This window comes from Rhinichthys klamathensis, unplaced genomic scaffold (assembly GCF_029890125.1).
Source record: "Rhinichthys klamathensis goyatoka isolate OS25496 unplaced genomic scaffold, OSU_Roscu_1.1 h1tg000341l_1, whole genome shotgun sequence".
NCBI classification, from domain to species: Eukaryota; Metazoa; Chordata; class Actinopteri; order Cypriniformes; family Leuciscidae; genus Rhinichthys; species Rhinichthys klamathensis.
Window position 1 is genome coordinate 1,053,633 of NW_026606855.1, and position 18,649 is coordinate 1,072,281.

Consider the following 18,649-nt stretch of genomic DNA (forward strand, 5'->3'; position numbering starts at 1 on the left):
AATTTACAATATAAAAATTGAAAATTCTGTGATTTGATAAAGATGACATTTATGATGACAGATGAATTTCATATGTATATATCTTTGTGTGTGTGTGTGTGTGTGTGTGTGTGTGTGTGTGTGTGTGTGTGTGTGTGTGTGTAAATATATATTGTACGTTTGTAATACGTATGTATATTGTCTGTATGAAAAGAAAAGAAATTAAATAGAGAAATTTTTAATTGCACAACATTCACATTTGAATATTCAATGTTTAATATATATATAAAACAACTAATTATATAAAATTCCAAAATTTATTATTCATATATACTGTACACTCACCTAAAGGATTATTTGGAACACTCGTTCAATTTCTCATTAATGCAATTATCTAATCAACCAATCACATGGCAGTTGCTTCAATGCATTTAGGGATGTGGTCCTGGTCAAGACAATCTCCTGAACTCCAAACTGAATGTCAGAATGGGAAAGAAAGGTGATTTAAGCAATTTTGAGCGTGGCATGGTTGTTGGTGCCAGACGGGCCAGTCTGAGTATTTCACAATCTGGTCAGTTACTGGGATTTTCACGCACAACCATTTCTAGGGTTTACAAAGAATGGTGTGAAAAGGGAAAAACATCTAGTATGCGGCAGTCCTGTGGGCGAAAATGCCTTGTTGATGCTAGAGGTCAGAGGAGAATGGGCCGACTGATTCAAGCTTATAGAAGAGCAACTTTGACTGAAATAACCACCCGTTACAACCGAGGTATGCAGCAAAGCATTTGTGAAGCCACAACACGCACAACCTTGAGGCGGATGGGCTACAACAGCAGAAGACCCCACCGGGCACCACTCATCTCCACTACAAATAGGAAAAAGAGGCTACAATTTGCAAGAGCTCACCAAAATTGGACAGTTGAAGACTGGAAAAATGTTGCCTGGTCTGATTGAGTCTCCATTTCTGTTGAGACATTCAGATGGTAGAGTCAGAATTTGGCGTAAACAGAATGAGAACATGGATCCATCATGCCTTGTTACCACTGTGCAGGCTGGTGGTGGTGGTGTAATGGTGTGGGGGATGTTTTCTTGGCACACTTTAGGCCCCTTAGTGCCAATTGGGCATCGTTTAAATGCCACGGCCTACCTGAGCATTGTTTCTGACCATGTCCATCCCTTTATGGCCACCATGTACCCATCCTCTGATGGCTACTTCCAGCAGGAGAATGCACCATGTCACAAAGCTCGAATCATTTCAAATTGGTTTCTTGAACATGACAATGAGTTCACTGTACTAAAATGGCCCCCACAGTCACCAGATCTCAACCCAATAGAGCATCTTTGGGATGTGGTGGAACGGGAGCTTCGTGCCCTGGATGTGCATCCCACAAATCTCCATCAACTGCAAGATGCTATCCTATCAATATGGGCCAACATTTCTACAGAATGCTTTCAGCACCTTGTTGAATCAATGCCACGTAGAATTAAGGCAGTTCTGAAGGCGAAAGGGGGTCAAACACAGTATTAGTATGGTGTTCCTAATAATCCTTTAGGTGAGTGTATATGATAGTTAAATGTATTATTTATGTATATTTATAATTTGCACACACACATACAGTACACATATAATATTGGTTTGTAACTATTTGTGTTTGTGAACCTAATAATTTTCATGTGAACTGTTCCTTTAAGATCAGGAGGGACAGATGAAAGCTTTCAAAAGCTGTTTAAGAGGAGTTTAATAGCAGGATATTAGAGAAAGGTCCAGGCTCAGAGATGAGGGGGATTTGTAAGTAGAGAGAAAATTGAAGAATGTAAGAAAGAGAAGAGAAGAGGAGAGGAGATAGAGGGTGAGCAGTGACCCAGAAAGCAGCAGCTCAGTGCCGACACCTCACACACACACACTCTCTGCACTCTCAAATAGAAACAATTAGTCCAGATCTCTCTAACGGGCCTCAATTAAGGCTGAGGAGAGAGAGAGAGAGAGAGAAGAGAGAAGGATGAAAACACCAGTGAACGAGGGAGACGGTGAATGTGTTGAGTGACGAGGACAGTAAATCAATGTGTGTGTGCGAGAGAATGTGAGTTTGAGTGTTTACGGGCCTGTTTTCATCAAGATCAGCTCTAAACGCGACGGGAATGACTGGAGAATTTGTATTTCACACATTTTCGATTCGAATACCTGCATTTGTAACACCGTTTCATGCCGACTTTAACTCTACTTGTATTGGTAAGCACAGGTTTGCCATTGAGATACAACCAAAGTTAACATGCAAAATGCAAATGAGTGCATATTGACGAATCAGCCGCTGTAAAACAGAACATGTGCGGTGCGGTCTGAGGAACGGGGCTGATATGCTCAACTCAACACTAATATTATCTGCTGCATAATAACAGTTTCTTGTTCTTGTGTTTCCTCTCGCTCTCGACTCTTCCTCTCTGCACTTTACTGGTCTCTCTTTCTGCTCTCTCTCTGTTTTGTGTCTCATTTTCTTGGTGAAGGGAAGGAAAAATGGTGGTTCTCTCTCTCGCGATCGGATTGGCCGAGCATGACGACTTTGCCAATCTTCCAGACCTACAGGAAGTACCGCCCAGTCAAGAAACCCCCCCTGACAAGAGGTATCTGTCAGAATATGTGTGTGTGTGTGTGTGTGTGGAGAGATGCATTACATGTTTGACCAACCCACAGCAAGCGGTAGAGCTCCTGCTAGAGAGCAGGGGATTGTGGGTAATACCCAGCATAGCGTGTATGTGCCACAGGCTCCGAGGCAGCAGATACAGACACAGCGGCGCGCCGCTCTCGCTTTCATGTCGTAATGCGAGTTAGTAGATTCTCTCAAGCTCTGTTCCAAAACGCTAGTGAGCCGTCATGGTATCGACTGCCAACATGGGCAGCCAAATCTCTTAAGTGACTTATTTGTAGTGCACTTCATAGGCAGCAACTTCACATGTCAGGTGAACAAAAGAACACTACACATGGGAATTGACTCAATGTGTCCCAAATAATGCACTTATACACTATGTACTTGCACTATGTATTCAACCATGTATGTATGAACTTTATACGTTTATTTTGTCTTTCAACATCGGAGTCTGATAGCCCCTCCCCCTCCGCTACGTAATTAAAGCTGCGACAGTCGAGGGCATGAAGTGTCCACCGTTCCACACTTCGTTTTTTCGTTTTAAATAAGTTCATCCGGGTATTTGTGTATTGTGAACGCTCTACTCGCACTATTTATACTACAAAATGGCATAGAGTAGAGCACAAGTACGCGATTTGGGACGCACCTTCAGTAAAGTTTGGCATTAGCATACTGCTAATCGAATGATTAGCATGTTGTCATGTTTACATTGTAGTAGGCTACCCTTAAAAATAGCCCAATTAGATTTAACCACTTTATCAATTCTTTGCAGTATCAATGCTAAACGGCACTATATCTACGAGAACTGCTGGAATCATGCAACTGTATCGACAAGTTTATAAAATATCATTTTTAAACTAATTATATTCCAATAGTTTGATGCTAGCATGTGCCTAAATAGCAATGCTCATGAGAACTAGGAGAAATGGCACTTCCAGTCGATTTTATTTTAGCATGGCGTTAGCGACGCCGGCGAAAGCATACGAAGGAATAAAATAAACCATTTTTAATTCCGTTGTAGTATTTTATCAAATTGCTTCAGCATAGATGCTAAATGCAAGAATGACCGAACTTTCAGCCGATTCTGGAAGAGTTTGATGATAGCATGCTAGTAAGCTATCAGGACAAAACTTAAATTATCATAAAATACACCGTACAAACAAGTTATGAATTAAATAGTGCATTTTTAACTATTTATATTACAACTGTTTGATGTTAGCATGTGGCTATATGAGAACTACATGAGAAACACTTTCAGTTGATTTTACTATTAGCATGTTGTCATGTTTACTCGAAGCCTTAAAAACACATTGCGCTTACAAATAAAATAGTACATTTTTTACTAGATTGAAATATTTTACCAATTCTTTTCAGTATCGACAAGAACGTCATGTTTACATTGCAATGTTACCAGCCTTAAAAATGTAGCACATACAAATAATAAAATTTAAATAGCCCATTTTTTAATTAGATTGAACAATTTTGACGATACTTTTTCAGTGTTGATGCATAAACCATATACTAAACTAACAGCATACTTTAATTAGAATAAATATAGTACAGACAAATTGTGTAAAAGTGTGTTTTTAATTAATCATTTTCAATAAGTGATCACATATAGTCACCATCCACCATTTAAACGTATTCTGTCTTAGCTCTTCACATTGTCTTCTCATCGAAAGATGCAATTTTGCATAATAATTTTGTCAAAACATGGTTAGGCTGCGTTCACCTCCACCTGTATCTTGAGAAACAGGGAACGCGCCGGTTTCTTTTGGAAGAGAGCTTCAGAATATCTGATATGGAGTAAATGAACAAGCTGTATGTTCAGCTGTATGTCGCTAATAAGTAATGAGCTCATTAATCATGCTAATGAGACTCACCTGAGGCTAACGGGGTGTTTGAATGCCATTGGTGGCTGTGTGGGCCAGGGCTCGGCCAATGAGCTGTGAGATACTGTGACTAACTTCCTACTGAGATGTGAACTGGTGCGGTCTTTACTGCATGTCTTGTTTGTTTCTGTTTTTGGCATTTTTATGCCTATTTGTTTTTCTTTCATCCTCTGACTTTAGCGTCAGATCCTTTTATCCCCACTCTCCTTGAACACGTCTCCCAAGTTCACACTTTTTTCCTAGTCTTTTATGCTTTTATATTTGTTCTCTCTCACTAGGTGTCTCATTAGCTTTACGTTTCCCGCTCCGGCTGTGTTTTGGGAATGGAAACTACTGTGCAATATGCAGTACACTATATAAATTGCATGTGAAACAAAGTGCAACATATAACAATAAACATTTCAAACAATATGCTGCATTATCACATGACCTCATTACATATAAGTAATCCTTCTGCACTATATATGTAATATTTTTTTATAAAGTTTTACATATAAAAATTATATATACAATTATATATATAATATTGAAATTTAATTTTAATATAAATATATTTAAATAGTATATTTTATGCAGTTAAATATAAAACGTTGTACATTCTGTATGTATTATATAGAAATAAATATATATTTTTAAAAGTTTTGTCAAGTTTTACAAAAAACATTGGTGAGGTGAACTTTAATATATATATATATATATATATATATATATATATATATATATTTAATATATATATATTTTACATGTTAATTTTCGCTTATGAATGGCACTTTATATATTAGCATTTTTAAATGTATTTTTTATTATTAACTTTAAATGTTATGTAATTAATAATTGCATGTTTATTTTTTAAATATCTTTCAAAATTGTATTTTAATGGGAAAAGGGTGGGGAAAAAAACCCAATCCAATTTACGAAATAACTATATTTATTTTAAAAAGTGTCCTTTTAGCATTTTGAAAACAATAATGTACTATATATATATATATATATATATATATATATATATATATATATATATATATTAGATGCCAATTGCATTGTGGGGATATTGTATTCTGCACATTTACGCAAACAACTACTTAGGTTTGGATTAATAGAAAATTCACAGTATGCATACTGCAGAAATAGTATGAGTAGTAAGGTATTTCCAGTTTGTTTTCTTGTGTGTGCATTTAGTGAATTGCTCTGCAAAGGGTTTTTATTATTTAGAATTATGCCTGCCACTCACATAAACGTTCATTTATTAAAAAAGCCTCTATAGCTACCACACAGATAATCATAGATAACACACAGCACACACTCGGCATACACCTCTCCGGGGAAATCCTCTCCGGCTAACCAGCGATCATCGGTGAATGTTTCTGCGCTGGGTAATGGCAGTGAGTCAGAGGCTGAATTAGTTTTTGATCATTTGGAGGGCCGACGAGTGATCGCAACTAAATTAGAGAACGCAGACGTGAGTGTCTCTCTCTCTCAGTCTCACAAACAGGCGCTGTATGGCATTAGGTTTATGATTTACTGCGTTTGGTGGTGTGCCAGTGAGAGCGAGTGTATTGATGCGTTGGTCGAGGCTAATTTACAGGCCTCTGACTGAAGTGGTGTAACTCTCCTGAGACTGGAGCTGACACACACTCCGATGCCTCTTTAAACATGAAGGAAAACATTAGGGGTCTCCCTGATCTCCATTAATATTATACAGACTGATGCAAGACTTGATTATGATGGAAACACCTGTAGTTCCTGCGCTGCTAGCGCCTCCTCTGGTGAGGCGAAGCACTGTCACTCTCAACCTCATAAAGTGCAATACACCAGTGTTGTTCAGTTTAGGATTATGAGCAATTCATAACAAAGAAGCAATTATTGCCTGAAGAAGACCCAGTAGGGTCGAAACGTTGCCTTTTTTATTAAAATATGGGAGTAAGTAGCAGTGTTGCGGACATTATAATCTTTTCAATTCATAACAAAGACATAGAAAATAAGAAAATATTTCTGCACTATATATTTCACATTTTTTTATAAAGTTTTAAATGTGAAAAATTATATACACTTATATATATATATATATATATATATATATATATAATTTTTCACATTTAAAACTTTAAGTGTGTGTGTGTGTGTGTGTGTGTTGAATAAATGAATATGTTCACTTATGAATGGCACTATATATTACAATACAATATTGCAATGGAATATACAAGATTTTAGTGAATCTGTTCATTCATTCCAATGGTTAACTTCAGTGGTTCGGAAATTCTGGTTGTCTTTATGCTGAAATATGTTGTTTTTTAAGTTGCTTATCACAGTTTTTATTCAAATATGTAAATTAGGATGTTTTGATTAGTGTTTTATTAGTTGTATATTATGCTGTCACCCTAATATAATCATTGTTTTTGTGCAGAATAAATAATACTTAAAAATATAATGTTCATTGTAGTAGATATGTTTCATTAATAGCTCGTAGTGTAACTAGTTGTTCAAAAGAGAAGCTTAAAGGGATAGTTCAAATCATTTACTCACTCTCATGTTGTTCCAAACCTGTACGAGTTTCTTTCTTCTGTGAAAAACTAAAGATATTTTGAAGAATGTTGTTATCCAGACATCTGACGGCACCCATTGACGTCCATTGGGGGAAAAAATACAATGGGAGTCGATGGCTACCGTCAACGTATGGTTTCCCATATTCTTTTTTGTACTATTGAAGAAAGAAACTCATACAGGTTTGGAAAAACATAAGGGTGAGTGAATGATGACAGCATTTTCACTTTTGAGTGCACTATCCCTTTAACTGTGCTGTAACACTCCCCGACACTGCTATAGTTCAGTACCGTTTGGTGAACTTTCTCTTGAATCTCCACTTGACTCAGAGAAGTTCTGGGTGATTTATTTGGTCTTTCTCTCTCTCTTTTCCGACTCGAACACATTTTTCTTTTCTCTCGTTCTCTTTTCTCTGGTTAATTAGGGCTGGAGTAAAACTCAGGGCTCGCCAAACACACACACATGCAATTAACTCAGCCAGGAAGAGCTAGCAGACTAATAAGGAGAGAGTGAAAGAGAGAGAGACTGTCGTAATGGCCAAGCCTTCTAGCTGTTGGCACGTTCCTTGTGATTACCCAGAATGCCCAGTGAATGAGAATCAAACAGGAAGAGCTCAGCACTGGTGAACCAACATCGCTGAGCTCTTATTCTAAAGCAGTGGCAGATATATAATGCGGAAAGCAAATGATCTCAGAGATGGAGATGATGTACACACACACACACACACACACACACTCACACACAGGCTTTGAAGTGCTATCGGATGGTTATATCTCTGTGAAGTGCTTGAATCAGCATGAGCGAGATTACAGCTGTACTGGATCACTGACGCTGTAATGTGTGAGTGAATCTTATGATGCCCGGGTCATAATTCACCACAACATCAAAACAACAAAAAAAAGAAATGATTAGGCCTGTGAATTTCATGCATTGATTAAAAATATATATATATTTGACCACCTTCGAATGCAGAGTCTTTTAAAAGTTGGACGCTTTATTCAATTATTCTCTTGTCCGCTACAATAATGTCTTCAAATGATCTATTTTGGTGGCTTTTCAAAGCATATATATGAAATTTATTATTAATTAATAATTACATTTATAAAAAAAAAAAAAAAATTTAGTACAAGCATGACACACGCACATATATTTACTATTTGTTTATTTATTTATTTATTTAAATGAGCATACATTCAATACAAACACCATTATTATATATACAGTACTTACAGTTGGATTTGCAATTAGTAATTAAATAAACAATTTTATTTATTTAATTTAGTACTTATGATTATGTTTATTTTGTACATTACAATATGCAAGGTTAACATGCTTAATATACTGATGAATATAATATCACAATGCAGAAAGTATACTAATAGTCTTTAAATAGACTTGATTTTCCTGATTTCTCATTGATTTGTGGGCTGAGGTGTGACCCAGACGTGTTCCTGACAGGTTTCGTGTCATTCACTCATGTGCCGTGTGCAGCGAGAGACAGAGATTCATATCACGTCCCCTTTGTCGCGTCTCACATGCTAACACACACACACACACACACACACACAGCTTTTCTCTGCCATTTTGCTGTTGATTCAAGCGAGCGGCACCTTTATAGCGAGGCTTTGCTGTGGATCGGGACTGAAGCTCCCACTGTGATCATGGCATTTAGATTGAATGGATTCAAAAGCACACACACACACACACACACACACACACACACAGAGAGAGAGAATATAAGTGCTGTGAGACTCTGGAGTGTGTTGTGTCAGAGAGAGGATCTTTCTGATGTAAATCCAGCCGTAGGCTCTCTCAGATTCTTTATACTCTGTTAGTTTGAGTCTATGAATGAAACTCATTCACACACTGTGCACGCTTTCGACATTTACACTATTCAGAATGGAATCCTGGAGTTCTGCAAATTCTACAGTATATACTTTACTGGAAGAAAAAGTGCATATATATAATAGTATATATATATATATAATTTAATATTGAAATTTGCACATTTTACAATTTTTTTTTAAAGTTTATTTCGAATTTATGTAAAAAAAAAAAAGAACATCCGACAAGAAAATGAAAATCAAGTAAACAGATCAAAATGATAAAAATAACACACAAAAGAAAATTTAACTAACAATAGTCAATGTCCATTACATATTCGAAAAGGAGTGGGAAGAAGAAAAAAAAACGTATTTAATCCCACCCTATCCACAAATCAAAAGCTTACACATAATCGACACCCGTTCCAAATATTTTCACATCTACTTTGTTTTACCCCAAAGCAAATCAAAATGTACACCAATTATTTAAACAAGGAAAAAATAAATAGGCTAAATAAATAATAGGAAAGAATAAATTAGAAAAAAATGGAGTAATGATAACAGCACAATGAAACTGAAGATAATTACTAACCCCCAAAACACTCTGTGATTATTCACCCTCTACTTGATCCCTGTATCCCTTGAAAACCATATCTTTATACCTGATTTTAAATTGATTTATCGGCCGACACTAGTAAAAAATAGTCCGGTGCAATTTTTAAAATGTTTTTGAAGGACGTAACCAAAGCTGCATTTATTTGATCAAAAATACAGTAAAATTGTGAAATATTATTACAATTTAAAATAACTGTTTTCTGTTTGAATGTTTGTTATCAAAGCTGAATATTCAGTGTCTTCAGTGTCACATGATCCTTCAGAAATCACTCTAATATGATGATTTGATGCTCAAGAAACATTTCTGATTATTGTCAACGTAGAAAACAGTTTTTATGCTTAACATTTTTCTGTGGAAACAATGATATTCCTTCAGGATTCTTTGATGAATAGAAAACGTCTTTGGAATAGAAATCTGTAACATTACAAATGTCTTTACTGTCACTTTTGATCAATTTAATGCATCCTTGCTGAATAAAAGTGTTACTATGTGGTTGGAAACACATCCGTACACTTCTGTTCGTGTTTTCAGTGGGTGCTTCTGGATTATAGTATCAGCAGGAATTAAAACCCCAGTGACAAAAGCTTGTTTCTTTATTGACTGTTCAATCTTACACAATCGTGGCCACACACACACACACACACTCTCAGCGTGTGGGCGGCTTGTGTGTAGACACGTCTAGTGTTATGCAGATAACGGGACGCTGTGGATTGTGGCTGTGGATACGCATATTGTTGCGGTCATACATTTGCATAAAAATGCATATCATTTAAATGATTATATAATGTAGTTCTTTATGCAAGTTCTGTCTGAACCTACACACAACACAGTTTTGGAATAAGCTACGTTTGCAGCAATGAAGAGTGGCTTAGTGGTGTAACCTTCTGTGTTATATAGCAGCATATATATGATTTGTATTGACATTTCCCCCTGGAGCCTGTTAATAAAGTTAGTAAAAGCTTTTAGTCTACGTGTTAGTGTACTAACTTTGTTAGTCTACGCTGACCTGTAGAGTTAAACAGGCTGTTTATGCTGCTGTACCTTTAAGACGTCTGTGCACATGATCTCTGTTGTGATTGGCTGACCTCTTCGCATGTGAATTAGCTTTGCTAATTTGCTAAAGGATTTCACACAAGCACATTATTTTCTCTGATTTTCATGCATCCATTATAGGATGTACATTTTTATGAAATTTTATGGTAACTTGTACATTTAAATGATATACATAAAGTTAATATATGTAAATATTATTTATATATGTCACGGGTGGCTGCTTACACAAAGCGCACGACGAGGGAATAATACACACAGGAGAAACGTATGAACGGGCAAAAATCATCCACATAAAAGAGACGACACCAGACAAACACTGGAGAAAACACAAGAGAACTAAGAGAATCACTGAACAAGTGAACGTAATCAATAATCACACACTGGAAAACTGGGTCACGGGGAAAAAACAATAAAACATAGAATATTAATGTCAGAGTTCCTATTATATATTTATATATAAATAACGTTAACTATAATATTATATATTACCTAATAATATGATATATAAAATTGTATTATAAAATATTATATTAATATATATATATAACTCAGTTTTTATCAAATGTTAATTTTCAATTTAATACATTTATATTCATATTTTGCTATATATTTATCATTTTTAACTAATATTATATATATATATATTATTTCTTATAAATATAGTAAAATATTAATATCAATTATATATTAATAAAATAATCAAAAATAATCAGACTCTCTATATATACTTGTATATTGTTATTAATCTATTATTTATATTAATATTTTATTATATATTTACATATACATTTTAACTTATCATATATATACAGGTGAAACTCGAAAAATTTGAATATCGTGCAAAAGTTCATTTATTTCAGTAATTCAACTTAAAAGGTGAAACTAATATATTATATAGACTCATGACATGCAAAGTGAGATATGTCAAGCCTTTATTTGTTATAATTTTGATGATTATGGATTACAGCTTATGAAAACCCCAAATTCAAAATTAGAATATTGTGAAAAGGTTTTCATATCTGTAAGCCATAATTATCAAAATTATAACACATAAAGGCTTGAAATATCTCACTTTGCATGTCATGAGTCTATATAATATATTAGTTTCATCTTTAGAGTTGAATTACTGAAATAAATGAACTTTTGCACGATATTCTAATTTTTCGAGTTTCACCCGTATATGTTAAGCTCAATGTTTTCATCGAATGTCAATTTTCGAATAATCCTTATTTGTGTGTGTGTGTGTTCTAGATTACTCCATATAAGTTGAGTAGGAACGACATCTAGTGACAAATAGCCGTGAGCGTGAGCTCTTGAGACGAGTAGAAGATCTGAGGGTCAAACTCCTGCAGAATAATGGAGCTGTATGTGTGTGTGTGTGTGTGTGTGTGTGTCGCCTTCTAGCTCTCCACTCGAGTGGATAATCTTCTGTAATTAGCTGCAGATAAAGAGAGAGCGCAGTGTGTGTTTAAAAGCAGGTGTATTAATGAGGGAGAGACGAAAGGGTGGATGAAGCGAAAGGAACAGGGTTTGTTTGGACGCAGCAAGTTTTAACATGCTGACTTTGCAAAAAGCCTCGTAGCGTTTCATGATTCGCATGGCCTGCGGTCTCTGTCCCTCTCACACACCACAGCGCCAGAGTTAGACGTCAGTCATTCAGTGCTTTGACCTGTTTTATAAGTCTAATCACTTGGTAATGACACACCTCAACAAAACACATCATTTGATGAATCATTCCTGTCTGGAGCAGAAACTGTTACGTGCTGACGTTATTATGCCTTTCCTGGGACCCAGGAATAGACTAGTGGACATTATATTTGAGTGAATGTCTCTCTTTGAGTCTGGATGTCCTGTAAAGAGCATATCAGGCTTTTCAGAGGTTTCACCATCACAACTTCTTCTCATTGGTGACTGACATTCGTTTAGTGATCAGATTTAGCACTCTTATGGAAAAAGATAATATTTTGTAATAATTTAAATCAGACTAATTTCATAAATCTACATCTCAGGAAAACATAATGGGGTTTCTAATCATAATATGACTTTCTGTTACAAAACAAGGCATTGATTTCATACGTGTGTGTGTGTAGAGGACATCAGGACTGCATGTTTATCAGGCATTCTGGGAGAACGGGGAAAGAACAAATTATACATCACTATTCCTATGAAATATTACGAAAAGGTTGTCAATTGTTACTCCAGTTATTATCTTTTTTCATTACATGCTGCCCCAAGAACACATTAATATGCACATTAGATGCAGTGTTTTGAATAGGAAAACCCATCCATGGCCATTTTACCCACATATTGCATAAAGTAAAATGTTATATCAATTCATTCAGTTATATCATCTTTATACAAACTTTGGTTGAAAAAAATTCTGAAACCTAAAAATTGATTGGTGAATTAAAAAAGAAATCACATTGTTTTTGCAATCACATCATTCTCTATCGGGCACAGCTGATTGGTTCCTGCTGTATCAGTAGCCAATGAGCTCGCTGCTTAATCTTCAAATACTGGTTCAAGTACGCGTTCAGAAACCCTCCTCCTTCCCCAGCTCCACCTGTATAGATCTGCTACGGGTAATTCATGTATGCTATATCGTACAGCAGCAGCATGTCTTACTCGCTCACAGTAGTGTGTTGTGTGTGTGTGTGTTGGCAGGAGCAGATCTATTCCGCCAAGACCAGACATATCAACATTGTCACCCAAACACTCCCGAGAGTTGTCATGACAGGATTATTATTAATAATTTCTTCTGTGGAAATGCAAAGGAGAAGTTCAAAAGTGCAGCTTGGACATTCTGCTAAACATCTCCGTTACAGTCCACAGTCGATATAAAGAGTGCGTAGATGATTGTTATCTGTGGCTGAACTATTCCTTTAGGGATTTTTATTGGAAACTTGGTGTGTCTTTGCCCAGGAGCATCAGATTTTAATTGAGCTGTTCTGCTGTGTTCGAGCACATATTAGATCTGTGTGTGTGTGTGTGTCTGTGTGTGTGTGTGTGTGTGTGTGTGTGTGTGTGTGTGTGTGTGTGTGTGTGTGTGTGTGTGTGTGTGTGTGTGTGTGTGTGTGTGTGTGTGTGTGTGTTATAGTGTGGAAGAAGGCTGCTGTCCAAGAAATTATGACACGCTTTGAATAAAGTGAATGAGCTAACAGCAGTGTGTGTGTGTGTGTGTGTGTGTTGGCTTTGACTTTTGTTTCGAAAGAAGGCCCATTGCATCTCACACTCACACATGAAGTAATGAGTTTCTGTGGACACGCTCATGCCGCTGTGCATCGTGGGTTGGTTATGTAATCATCTCTAGTACGCTGTGTGTGTGTGTGTGCGTGCGATGGCATGATGTTGTGTTGTGTGTTTCTGACGGGAATCTGTATAGAGGGGAGCGCGGTCTCCCTCTCCAGCCTGGACGGGTCAGCGAGGTGCGTGCGTTGGTTCCCGGGGCAGGTAAACGCAGGATAGTATAACAGGTCACGGTGAACCCCAAAGCGACCCGCCTCCAGCCCGCCTCTGAATGTGTGTGTGTGTCATGTACGTCCATGCGTGTGTGTTAGCGAGGCGCTCACCTGTACCTGTCATATATCCTTCTCCTCGTCTGCTGTCTGTGTACTATATGGTCTCCCGTTTGCTGCCCCTCCATCCCTCACACACACACACACACACACTCTCTCTCACACCACCCCTCGGTTGCCATGCCAACAGCCCACTTTCGAGGTGAGAGCGCTTGGAAGAGCACATTCCAGATGTCGGGGGGGGAATTTGGGCTCTGTGCGCCCCCTACTGGTGACGCCACACACCTGCAGGCTGCCGTCTGCATCTCATCAGCGCCCTTAATAATCATAAATACATTATTCATAAATATAAAACATCTACTCCATGTGTGGGAGATGTTTATACACTTCAGTTCAAGAGAAATCATCTGTTTCTCTCCATCTTATTTCTCCTTGTGCTGTCCTACATCCATGAGCTTTACTCAAAAATAGCAGTTTGCCCGTTTTTACCATGGTAAAAGTGTTGTTTGGGGATTAAACCCCCTTATGGCCAGAATATAGTCAAGTATGCAGATGTGAATGCTTGGCGAGTGAATCAGGATATATGCACCAAACAAATGTAATGTAATAATAATTACTAATGCAAAAATGTCAATACTTTTAGAAAATATTACTAAATATTATAAAATTAAAATTTTATTTAATTCATTATTTTATTTTATTTGTTTACATCACATTTAAATATTTTAAAATAAAATTACAATTAAAATGTATTTTTAATTAAATATTTAAGTTTAGCAATATAATAAACATTTGCTTATTGCTTTTATAAAACGGCAACAAAATGTACATGATATAAAACAAAAGTATTAAAAAAGGATTAGTAAATATTATATAAAATATACCTTATTTATTCATTTGTATACATTTTATTTACTTAATATTTAATTATTTAAAAATAAAATTAAAAGTTAAAATATACGTTTTAATTAAATATAAAATTTTAGAAACTAAAATAAACACATGATTATCTGCACATTGCTTTTATAAAACAGCAACACTATAAATATTATATAAAACAAAAGTGTTCAATACTTTTAGTAAGCATTATACAAAATATTTTATATAATATAAGCATAACTTTTAATTACTCGGTTTGATATAAGACAAAAGTGTTCGATACTTAGGCCTACATGTACAGGATCAATAAAAAAAGACACTAAACTTTTTTATTTAGTCCATTATTTTAATATAGTCTGTTCTGCTATTTCACAACAACTTCAAAGGTGGATCGATTTTATAAAGCGTCCTGTTGAAAGGTTTATGAAGAAGATCTTTATGTTGACCTGTACGCTGACAGCTAAAGTTAAAGCGGTTACTGAGCCGAACTTCTGGATAACCTGCAGGCGAGTCACATCTACAGTGAATGAATTATTCAGCGTCCACATGTCCTTTATCTGCCCTCGATCGATAGCGGAGGACAGACGGAGAGATACAGAGAGAGAAAGAGAGAGATGCTCATTGTGTTCTTTCTCTTTTCTCTCCTCATTTCACCTGTTCTCGCTCACCGCTGAACTCGTCCAGGTTTCATCTTTGGAGAAGATTATCTAGAAAACATATAGAGTTGTCATCATCCTTCTCTTGTCGATGTTCGTTACTGAATCTAACAGAAAGTCTTCAGGCGTCAACTGTTTCCTCAACTTTTTAATATTGCCTTGGACACTTTATATTCGAACAGTGTAATGTGATCAATAATGATAGTTCTATGTTTTATGGATAAATCGCCCATTATTGATTCATTTCCAAGCACTTGCTTTTTTTACCTCCTGAAAACTATTACTACAATGATTATTTGAAACTGCTTTTGAAATGTTTCTTATGAGATATGCTGAATTAAAGAGGCCATATGATGCTGCTTTAAAAGTTCATTATTTTGTTTATTGGGTGTATTAGAACAGCTTACCGTGCTTTAATGATAAAAAGAAAACATTACTTTTACTGTACATTATTGCAGCCCCTTTATCACCAGTCTGTCTGAAATGCACTGATTTCTATTAAGCCCCTCCTTCTGAAGAGCTCAGAGTGCTCTGATTGGCCAGCTGACCCAGTGCGTTGTGATTGGCCGAACACCTCAAGCATGTGTCAGAAATGTAACGCTCATTACCATAATCATGAGTTTAGCTTTCAAGGCTTCTAAAGCATTTGTTATTAATGTCATCGGTTTCAAATCACAGACAGATACACACTAGAAGAAAAGTAAAACATTATAAAGCATCAAATGACCCCTTTAAAACTGTTAGAAGACTTTATACCAACTTTAAACGTCCTTTCAGACCCTGAAATCCGCTTCTTCTTTCTGTCATTATAATTTTTCCATCTGTTCTCATCTTTCATGGCAGCTGAATGTGTGTGGGTTCAATAGGATTGACCTAACAAGCACACTAACTCATTAACAGATTTAGCCAATCAGAGCTGCATTCAGTTCACAATTAACCAATTACTGACACCTCCCCTGAATATTGATGAGGATTTTACAGCCCTGTCTCTCTCCCCTCCCGAGCTAACCTCGTGTCTGTGTGTGTGTGTGTGTGTGTGTGTGTGTGTGTGTGTGTGTGTCTGTCTGTGTGTGTTGCTTTGCCTGCTCGATGTGTTCTCGTCTCCGCTACGACTACGTCTGTGTGTCTTCAACAACTCGGCCATGATGTTCGTGGCGGCTTTTGAGTGAATTAGCCTTGAAGTAAAGTGACAGCATTGAGCGGATGTTTTCCCGAAACAGATGTGTTGACAGACAGACGCTTCATGGTTTGTGCGTAAACCTCCCGCCCGAGTCAGATCCGTCCTCCCGGACCTCCGCAGCTCTCCTTAGACTGGTGCGGATACAGCTGGGACTATGAGTTATACATATTGAAATATGATTATACTCGTCTACTCACCCTCATGTTGTTTTCTGTGGGACTGAAAACTGAAACTGCTCTTGCTCCAAAAAAAGAAAACACAAAACAACCATTTTAAAGGCGACCTAAACACAAAAACTTTTACTTTATGTTGCATATCTGGCAATATGAAAAAAAAAATTCGTTGAATAGCGAATTTCGTTGTATTTCGTTGAATAGTTTTTTTTTTTTATGGTCCACTTATGGCTTTATGCTTTCAGTGAGTAGCAGTTTAAATTTCAGTATTTTATTTTATTTTATTTTATTTTATTATTTTATTTTATTTTTGTGGTCCACTTTTGACTTTATGCAGAAAGATTATCACTGAATATCAGTGTTTTTATTTGATTGAATATTTTATATTTCTGCTGTACTTTTGTCTGTATATGAAAAGATTTTCAATGAATTATGTGATTTAATTTTATTTTCATGGTGCATGTCTGGCTGCCTGCAAAAAGATAGTTAATCGTTATTAAAATTTCATTGTTTAATTTTCAAATTCTGAAATGAAAATATTTTCAGTTAAAATAAATTTAAATTCTATATTTGAATTTATTTTATAATAACAATAATGTATATTTTATTTATCTTATTTTTTGTTGTAATTTTCTAGTGTAAGTTTGGCTGAATGTGAAGATTTCCAGTGAATCGCTATTTAAATTTCAGTATTTATTTTTTGTATTTAATGTGGTGCATTTCTGCCTATTATGTGAAACGATTAACAGCGAATAGCTATTTAAATGTCAGACTTTTCCCTCAGAAAAAGTCATTGTATGATTTCTGAAGACTACAAAAGTCGTATGAACTTCATTTTGGTGCTTTCATGCCCTTTTTGGAGCTTGACCGCTTTGGTCACCATCCACTTTCATTGTAAATACCGTTTTTCAACGTTTTTCAAAATATCTTCTCTTGCGTCCCAGAGAAGAAAGAAAGTCCCACAGGTTTGGAAGGACATGAGGGCGAGTAAAGATGAAAAGTTTGTCAACCCTTCAGAGCGCTTGCCCTGCCAGTCTAAAGACGGTCTGATCTGCCCGATGTCTCTCTTTTATCCCCTCCCGCTCTCTGTGTTCGACTGCGTGTGCCATTTGCTGTGTTCCTTTACACTATTTGTTTACTCCTTCTCTCTCTTTTGTCTTTCCAGCGCTCATTTTCTCTCTTTCTCTTCAAAGCTTCACCTCTCTCCGGAAACAAAAACGCTTCCTTCCTGGTCTCTTTGTCTTTCTTTTCCGTCGTTTGTTTTCTGTGGAACTAATCTCTGTATGTGCTTTCGTTTAACTCTCCTTTCTCTCTGACTGACTCCAGGGTTTGTTGTCTTCTCTCGCTCTCTCTCTCTTTCTCCTGCAGCTGTGCTGGTTTGGTTGACGTCTCTCTCATGGTTTTGTTTGACTCTCCAGTCATGCGAATAATCTTCTGCCTTACCATCACAGAAAAGCGTCTCCTCTTTTCCTCTTACGCTGTCTTTTGTCTCTCTTTCTCCCTCCAGCTGTCACCGTGTCTCAGTTTCGTCTGTATCCGTGTGCCGCCTTCATCGCTTTTCTATGTTCATCCTGTAGTTGTGTTGTGTGTGTGTGTCTCTCTTTCAGTCTTTCTGTCTCTCGGTTTGTATCTGATCACTCAGTTTCATTCAGATGTCTGCATTTGTCCTTTTCACCTTGTCTGTCTCTCTCTCTCTCTCT

General features: G+C 36.5%; 1 protein-coding gene across 2 annotated transcripts in view; it reads left to right on the plus strand.

Annotated features, from left to right (window-relative positions):
* Positions 1–18,649, plus strand: part of syt7a (synaptotagmin VIIa) — a 143,347-nt gene that overhangs the window by 113,842 nt on the left and 10,856 nt on the right. For both annotated transcript variants that reach the window (XM_056272636.1, XM_056272635.1), the window contains one exon: positions 2,482–2,598. In XM_056272636.1, coding sequence (XP_056128611.1) covers positions 2,482–2,598 — 117 coding nt within the window. The remainder of the gene's footprint in view (positions 1–2,481; positions 2,599–18,649) is intronic.